Here is a 7,808-nt window from a genome sequence, read left to right on the forward strand (position 1 = left end):
CCGAGGCGACGGCGAGGCGAGACCGGGCTCCACCTCCCGGGGTCGGCCGGGGCCGGCGGACGAAGGGCCGCGGCGAGCCGCCCGGGACTAGCTCGCTGTAGTGGGCCGCGGAGGTGCACGGCGTGGCGCGTCCCGGGCGCTGCACTCATACACTGACCGCGCACGCGCAGCTCCGCCGCGGGTGGTGGCCGAGGCGTGTGGGGAGGGGCCGCGGGAGCCAATGGGGGCCGGGGTTTTCAAAGGGCACCGGAGCCCCAGCCAATGATGGCGTGTGGGCGGGACTAGGTTTCCTAGGCCCCGCCCCGGTCGCGCTGGGAAGGTCACCCGCGACGCGCGCGTCTTCCTGCGCCGAGCCGGGAGCTGGCGACTGGACTGCGGGATCCGCGAGCGCGGGGTCCGGGTGGCGCCCAGGTCGCCGTGCGTGTGCACGTGCGTCTTCGGCAGTCCGTACACCCCCGCCCGCAGGTTGCCCCGCGCGCGGGGTCGGCGCAGTGCCCTCCGGGATGCCTCTCGGCGGCAGTGCCCCGGGGCCAGGACGCGGTTCTGATTCGGGCTTGAGGTCAAGCCCCCATCTCGAGGCCCATCTTGACCACGCTTCTCGCTCCTGAAACCTTTGCCTGTTGTCCCTGTGCCTGGAGCGCCCTCCCCTGCTCTCACCCACCCGCTGCCCTCCAAGCAGCTGACGACCACCTCTGTCAAGGAGCCCACCTTGACCAATGCAGTCGTGGCCTGAGCCAGCCAAGGTCCATACGGCCCTGGTCTGGACCTCACCCTGCCCTTCGCCTCCTGTACTACACAGACCTGTGTGGCATGATCCAAGAGCAGGACTTGCCAGCCAAGGTCACGGGCCTGAGGCTCTCAGGAATCCAGGGTGTGAGCGGTCCTCTGCCAGCCACAGTGGCTAAGCCCCGGATGTCCACTGCCTGCCACACCGGTCCCAGAGAGGGTTGAGGGTTGGGAGAGGCGAGAAGCCAAAGTACTGGTCCTTCTGGCGTGGCAGGTACTCCTAGCCACCCCTGGGGTGACCCCCCAAGCAGGCCCAGGCTGGCCCAACCTCCCCCAAGTCACTTCACTTCTCTGCCGTTACCGCTGTCTTAGGCCAGAAAGTGGACCCCACTGCTGGTGCAGCCTTGGGCTCTTGCCTTCCTAGGGCTGCCCTCCTGCTAGAGGCCCGCTGGGGTGGGGCGGGGCTGGCCAGCCAACCGTGGGCCCCACGCCAGTCCCATGGGGTCAGATGCCAGAGCCCACCCCTCCGGCAGAGTCCTGTGAGGGAGGATTGTCCACGTGTGAGTCCTCCCAGAGGACCAGCAGAGAGGCCCACGAGCCTGCTCCCCGGAGAGTGGGTACCCCCAGGTCGGGCTACATGAGTTCTGGGACCTACAGACAGTCCTGGGGCTGGGGAGGGCTATGGGTCTAGTTGGTGACCCCACCGAGATGTCCTGAGGGCAGGTCCCACTCAGCCATGAGGGACAAGGTCCCGGCAGCCTCCCCAGTGGGCCCCCCGCCCAGCATGTGAACATCCAAGCCAGTCCTCACAGATGTCTGGCCTGTGTATCCATCAAGTCCCTGGCATTGGGAGTCAGCCAGTACCTACTGAACCCCACCAGCTTGACGAGGACCTCAAGTCTACCCAAGGACTCCTGGAAGCAGCGGCACCTCTGCTGCCCCTCGGGCCGGGCCCCTGTGGAGGCCTCCGGGAGGAACTGGCCTGGTTTGGGAGTGGGGGACAGAGCTGGACACAGCCTCTCAAGTGCCTGGGGGTTTTCCTAGAGCCTTCATCCCTCCCTGACACTCACATGCGTGCATGTTGTACACAAGCTGTTGTACAAGCCTCTGCGTGTGCGTGTACGCATGCATCCTACACCGACTGTGAGTTCTGTGAGGGGTTAGAACGGACCCCCTACCCCACTGGGCTGCCGTGGGGGCCTCCTTCAGGTCCTGGTGTCGCTGCTGGTGCAGGCACCCAGGGCCCTGTGTCCACCCTGGCATGGGAGGGCCCTGGTGCCCCAGATGACCCTGCCCATGGTGCTGCCCACCTCGCCTACTCCCACCCTGCAGATAGGCACCACCCACCCCCATTTTTCTGCTTGGCAAACCCAGGCTCTGAGGGGTCTGCCAGCTGTGGAGCCCCTACCTCCTTGCATGGGAGGCGAGGCCACATCTGAGACCCAGGGGCCTTTCGCTCGTTTGCCCGGGCCTGGCCCTTGGTCAGCGACCCCGGACCGCCCCTTCCCTGCAGGTCTGAACCCCTACACACACCCAGCCACGGCCCTGGCCGCACAGGATGCCAGTAGCTTGTTTTTTCCTGGTTCCTGGAAGGCCCATCCAGTGGGCTTTAAAAATAGCCCTGGGCCTCACGGGCCGGCCCAGTCAGCGACTCTGAGGCAGCGGAGATGGGGCCCTCCTGTGGATGGCGGAGAGGGCCACCAGGAGGAGGGCTCCGCTGGGCTTGAGGTGCCGAGTCCTCATGCTGCTGCTGCACAGCCCGAAGAGGGCCAGGCTCTGTCCCGTGTCCTCCCAGCGCCCCTCAGGCCAGTGTGGGGCGGCGCCACGTCAAGTCCCTGCTGTCTCAAGGCAGATGTTTCCCAAGGGAGGTGAGCACGCCGGCGCCTGCCCCTCGCCCCAGGAACAGCCAGCCCCATCAGGTCGACCCGTCCCACTGGCCAAAGGAGCCACACTGTTGCCATGGTGATGAGCTCGGCTGGCCTCCCCGGATTAAGGTGGAAGAGGAGGGTGGAACAGAAGGTGGCCTGGGCCACTCACACTCCGTGTCCCTTAGTGACACATGCGTACGAGCACACGTGTACAGACACAGACCATCACACACATATACACACAGGTACACACACCCCGCACAGACAGATAATCACACAAACACACCCACTGAGTTAGGACGTCACAGCTGGGGAGCGGGGGAGCAGTACATGCTCAGGGGACCCTGCTCCCCACGTCCCCAGGACCCTGGCTTCCTAGGGCTCCCCTCAGGCCTGTCCTGGGCCCTCTTCCCCCTGTCCACTCAGTTCCCATGCCGATAACCAAGGCCCCGCAACCAGCCTTGCTGTCCAGCTGTCCCTGCGCATCCCACAGGCTTGCTCTCCCTGCCCTTTAATTCGGGCCGTGGCTGGGGACCCCCCGCCTGCCCCGTCCATCGCCAAGTTTCTCTCCCACCTCCCGAACCTCCCTGGCCAGCCCGCCTGTCCTCCGGCACCGCTGGTTGCCCCACGAGTCCTCCCAGCTCCCAGCGATGGCATGCCACGGTCCTGCCTCCAGTCCTCCAGGGCCACCCTGGGCCATCCGGGTCACAGCCGTCACCCTGAGCCCCCTCTGCCCTCCACTGCCATTGCAGGAAGCCCCAGCCCCCAGGGCCTGACTCATCCTGGCTGGACAGCTCCCAGACAGAGCCCGGCCTACCCCTGCGAAGACCCCACGCTGGGCTCTGGGAGCTCCGAGGAGGTGGGGTAAGGAGCACCCTGCCCTCTGGCCTTCGCTTGCAGCCTCTCACCCACCAGGAGGGGAGCCAGCAGGGCCAGGCCGGATTTTGCAATGCTCCCCACAGGCCACCAAGCCAGGCCTGGGCTGGGGCGCAGGGAACCAGTGGGCGCCAGTGTGGTGCCGCTGTGAACTCTGACCTGGGAGGGGGCCGGGCTGCAGGGCGGTGGGCATGCCATCTGCACTGGACCAGCTCCCGGCCACTTTCCTGGGGCCTCACGCCTCGGCCCGGCCCCCTCCCTGCTCCTGCCCCCTGCGGCAACCTCTCTCGCCCTCCCTTGGGACCGACCCCTGGCTTAGCCTGAGGGCCCGAGCCGGGCCCCCTCTGCCACTGACCCGCGCCAGAACCATGGGCACGTCCCATCCGAGCCTGTCCCTGCCCGGGTCTCCCGTCCAGGGGACTCCGGGCACCTCCGTGCAGGGCCGGGGGCGGGGGGCCTCCTCTGAAATGTCTGAGGTGCTTCCCCCAGCTCACAGCAGGAGCCTCATGTGTGCAGCTACGGGGGCTCTGGCTGCTGTGGGCACAGGCTCCGGATTACATCCGTAGTGTCCAGGGGACTCCTGGGACGGGCAGGATGAGGGCGGGGCTCAGCGGCCGCAAGGTGGAGGGGCCGGCTTGGGGGCGGCCTTCAGCCGGCACCTGCTGCGCAGCTGCCTGAGCTCGCCATGCGCGGTGCCCGCTCCACCCCTCAGCGGACACTGCTTTCAGGCCACCTCACGGGGAGGGCGGTGGCCTGCAGGGCGTCGGGCGGCCTCGGGGAAAGGACAAGTCTGTGGGCGGCAACTGGCCCAGCCAGGCAGACAGGAGCGTGTCACTGCCAGGGCATGAACCCTGAGCGGGTCGGGCTAGGTGAGGAGCGGGCAGGACAAAGGCGGCTTCAGGTCCTGCTGCCTCCGGCCCCAGCAGCACCCACGCAACTCAGAGCCCGCAAGCCCCTGCGGGTCCCCTCCCTCGACAGTTCAGAAACAGAGAGCTGGGGAGCGGGAGAGAATCCCCACTGGGCATGGGGGGGTGTTAGCAGTGCCAAGGAAAGTCCAATGCGCCCCCAAGTTCTGCTGGTGGGGAAAGGCTGAGACCGCGCTGGCCGAGGCCTGTGTGCAGGCGCCCGCCCCCCGGAGGCACGTGCCGGTGCACGAGCCTCCCCGGACCCTGCCAAGCAGCCTCCCTCCTCTCCGTGTCTGCTGGGCGTGGACCTAGGCCTGTGGGCAGGGGCCAGGTGCTGGTGGGCACATCCCGGACGTGGAGCCCAGCCGCGTAGGGGGCGAGTCTGGGGACAAGCCCCAGGAGGCCGAGCTCCCCTGCAGCCACGTTGCCCTCCAGACTCTGCTCACCATGGCTTCTGCCCAAAGGCCCCAAGCCTGGCTCCTGGGAATGTCCCCAGTGCCAATCTAGACATTGGGGTCTCAGGATGCAGCAGGGCAGAGCAAGGCGGGGGCCTCCAGGGGCCCAGGCCCTGGGAGCAGTGTCCACGGGGCTGTCAGTCTTCAGAGGCCGCAGGCCAGGCCTGCAGGGAAGGAGGCAGGAGGCTGGCGGCCACGTGGGGGAGGGGCTCCCGCTGCTGGTGTCAAGCCCAGCCCCACCCGGGTCTGGGCTCCAGCAAGGACTGGGAGAATCCAGGGGCCCACTGAAGCTCAGATTAGGGGCCCTGTTCCCCCTCTGCCTGGGGTTCCTGCAGACAGCTCGACCTGGGGCACGAGGTGGCCTGGGCAGAGCATGGGTTCAGGAGTGGCTGGGCTAGTTTCCAACCTCAAGGCCACTTCCCTATTCCGAGGAAGTGATCGTGAGGGAGGGGGGCCCAGGGGAGCGGGGAGTGGGGAATGGAGGCCCAGGGCGTCCCAGCCCAGAAACCCAGTGGGCCTCTGAGAAGGGGATGCCCCCAACTCTTGCCCAGGTCATCCCTGAGCACCCCTTGCTCACTCCAGGCGGCCCCCCAGCAGGGCCGTGATGCCTCACGAGGGGCTTCCTGCAGGAGGAGGCAGTGGCATGAGTGCTCCAGGTGCCAGGAGCTGGGACAGTCCCAAGTCTGGCCTGGAGCTCCCCAGTGGCTGGTTAACCTGGGTCAGGGCCCAGGCGGCAGCACACCTGTGTGCTCACATGTGAACAGGTGAGCACTCAGGTGTATGCACAGGCAGCCAGCTGGCCCGTGAGGACTGGGCAGGTGGCGAGCAGACACACGCAGCAGGCACCCTGGCAGGCTCACTCATGCTGCCATCCTCCCTCAGGTACGCTCCCTGGTACCTCCTCACCTCTCCTCCCAGCCAGGTGAGGCCTTGGTCGGGCAGGGAAGCCTACGGGCTGAGCGCTGGCCCCCTCCTCCCGCAGCAGCCTGCACCTGGGTGTGGCCAAGGGCTGGAGACACAGGGCCTGGCCCACCTGTCCACTGTCCAGATGGGGAGCCGAGGCCCCGCCCCACCCACATCCCATGTTGGGCAATTGGGGACAGGCACAAGTGCCCATGCCAGGACCCAGGACCAGGTCCTCTAGGGGCAGTGGGGCCAAACTCCCCACGAGGAGCTGGGCAAAGAGGTAAGGCTAGGCGTGGAGGCGGGCACGGCCGTCACGGGGCGGGAACTAAGGGTGGGTGACCAGGGCAGGGGACAGCAGTGGAGGGTATGGGCCAAGCTGGGGCAGAGCCACACTCCAGGGGGAGGTGCATTCCTGGCCTGCCACAGGCTGGACTGGGGGTGGCGGTGCTGGGGCTGCGGTTCCAGCCCCCGAGTCACCACAGGGGAATGGAAGAGGGGACAGCTCTGCCTTGTGCTCTCCAGCTAGGCTCCCCCATTGCTAAGAGATCCCCACCCCAGCCACCAGCCTGGCCCGCCCAGACCCCCTGCTGCTTCCCAGTGCTCCTCTCCCCAGCTCTGCCCCCTGCATTGACCTCTGGGGAGTGTTGGGGTTCCACGGGCCCAGGCCCTGGATGCAGAACACAGGTCTCCTTCCTGTCACCTGGGCCCTGGTTCCTAGGAGCAGTTTCCTCCAGCATGGCGTCTGAGAGGGGCCCCCTGGCCTGGGTGTGGGTGCACAGTTGCCGGGGCAGCCGCCTCTCTTCCTGGGAGCCAGGTGGGCTCAGGATGGGTGCCCAGGGTGAGCTGCGGTGAGACGTTGGGCTCAGACACTCGTCTCTCCTGAGTCAACAACCAGGACATTTGCGGGGCTGGGCCCGGGGCCTCCCCCGCTGAGCCGGCTCCTGTCTGTGAGACCGGGCCTCGGTCAGCCCCCCGCACGGCTGGTGGGGATCCGACAGGTAGGGCGGGTCAGCCTGCAGATGCCCCCACCTCTGGCTGTGTCGGGGGGCCTCCAGCCTCTGCTCTTCCCATGCCCGTGTACCTGTGCCGGCAGGCTCCCTACTGGCCCCCAGGAGTCCAGGCAGGGCCACCATGGCCCTCTGCCCCGACCATCACCTCCCTGTCCCAGCCATACGCTGTCTGGGCATTTCCTCAGAGGCCTCGCCGGGTTGGTGGCCTGGGCAGGAGGGAGCCCCCGACGTGTGGTTTCTGGGGTACACCGGCACCAGTGCGGGTCTCTTCAGCCTGAATCTGCCCTGGGCCCTGGGGCTGAGGCGGCCCCGTGCACGGGCGACAGGACAGCAGAGCTCATCGGGGTTCCCCACCCCCTGCACTGATGCTGGTGCCCATCCTGCTCCGCCCAGACCTCCCAGCCTGCGGGCCCTGCCACTTCCAGTGCCCGGGGGGCTGTCTGCACCCCTCTTTCGATGCGGCCAGGAGCCTGTGGAGGAAAGGCGGGCAGCCGGGCCTCAGCTCTCTCAGCTGCAAAAAGGTCTTTGGGGAGTTCCGCCTGCCCCCAGGACTTCTGGGGGAAGGTCTGGGCGGCTCAGAGAAGCCTGTGCAGTGGCTTTCCCAGCACCACGGCCCCTCTGCCAAGAGCCTCCCCTCCCGACACCAGCCCAAGCTGCTCCCTGTGCCCCTCGGGCCTGGCCTGGTGCTGCCTCTTCCCCGGGCGCGTCGTTCTGCTGGGTCGGGGCGGGCTGGGCAAGCACTGGGGTACGCGGTCGAGTGTGGTGGCCAGGGGGCCGCTGCCAGACCATGTCCGGGCTGGGGGGCGTCCTTCCAGATGCTGGGTCTCAGCCACTGGAGGCCATCCCGCCCACTGCTGGGCTTGTCATGCGGGGAGCGCAGGGCGAGGGGGACACAGCCTGCCCCCACGCCCAGGACCTGCCACCGCCCCCGTCCCACACAGGGATCTGAGGGCGGAGGTGGGTCACACAGTCCTGCTTTTGATCCTGATGTACAGGTGGGGAAACTGAGGCTCGGGAGTGCAAGGCGGCTGGCCGGCTCTAGCTGCCAGCACAGATTGGGTA

General features: G+C 67.6%; 1 protein-coding gene across 1 annotated transcript in view; it reads right to left on the reverse strand.

Moving 5' to 3' along the window:
• PIM3 (Pim-3 proto-oncogene, serine/threonine kinase) overlaps positions 1 to 1,857 on the reverse strand; it is a 5,220-nt gene extending 3,363 nt beyond the window's left edge. The window contains exons 1-3 of the mRNA XM_006917881.2: positions 1,797 to 1,857; positions 1,605 to 1,708; positions 325 to 729 (exon numbers count right to left, since the gene is read on the reverse strand). Of these exons, the coding sequence (XP_006917943.2) occupies positions 325 to 729; positions 1,605 to 1,708; positions 1,797 to 1,857 (570 nt within the window). The remainder of the gene's footprint in view (positions 1 to 324; positions 730 to 1,604; positions 1,709 to 1,796) is intronic.
• Between the last annotated feature and the right edge of the window lie 5,951 nt (positions 1,858 to 7,808).

The sequence above is a fragment of the Pteropus alecto genome, unplaced genomic scaffold, assembly GCF_000325575.1.
Source record: "Pteropus alecto unplaced genomic scaffold, ASM32557v1 scaffold118, whole genome shotgun sequence".
NCBI lineage: Eukaryota > Metazoa > Chordata > Mammalia > Chiroptera > Pteropodidae > Pteropus > Pteropus alecto.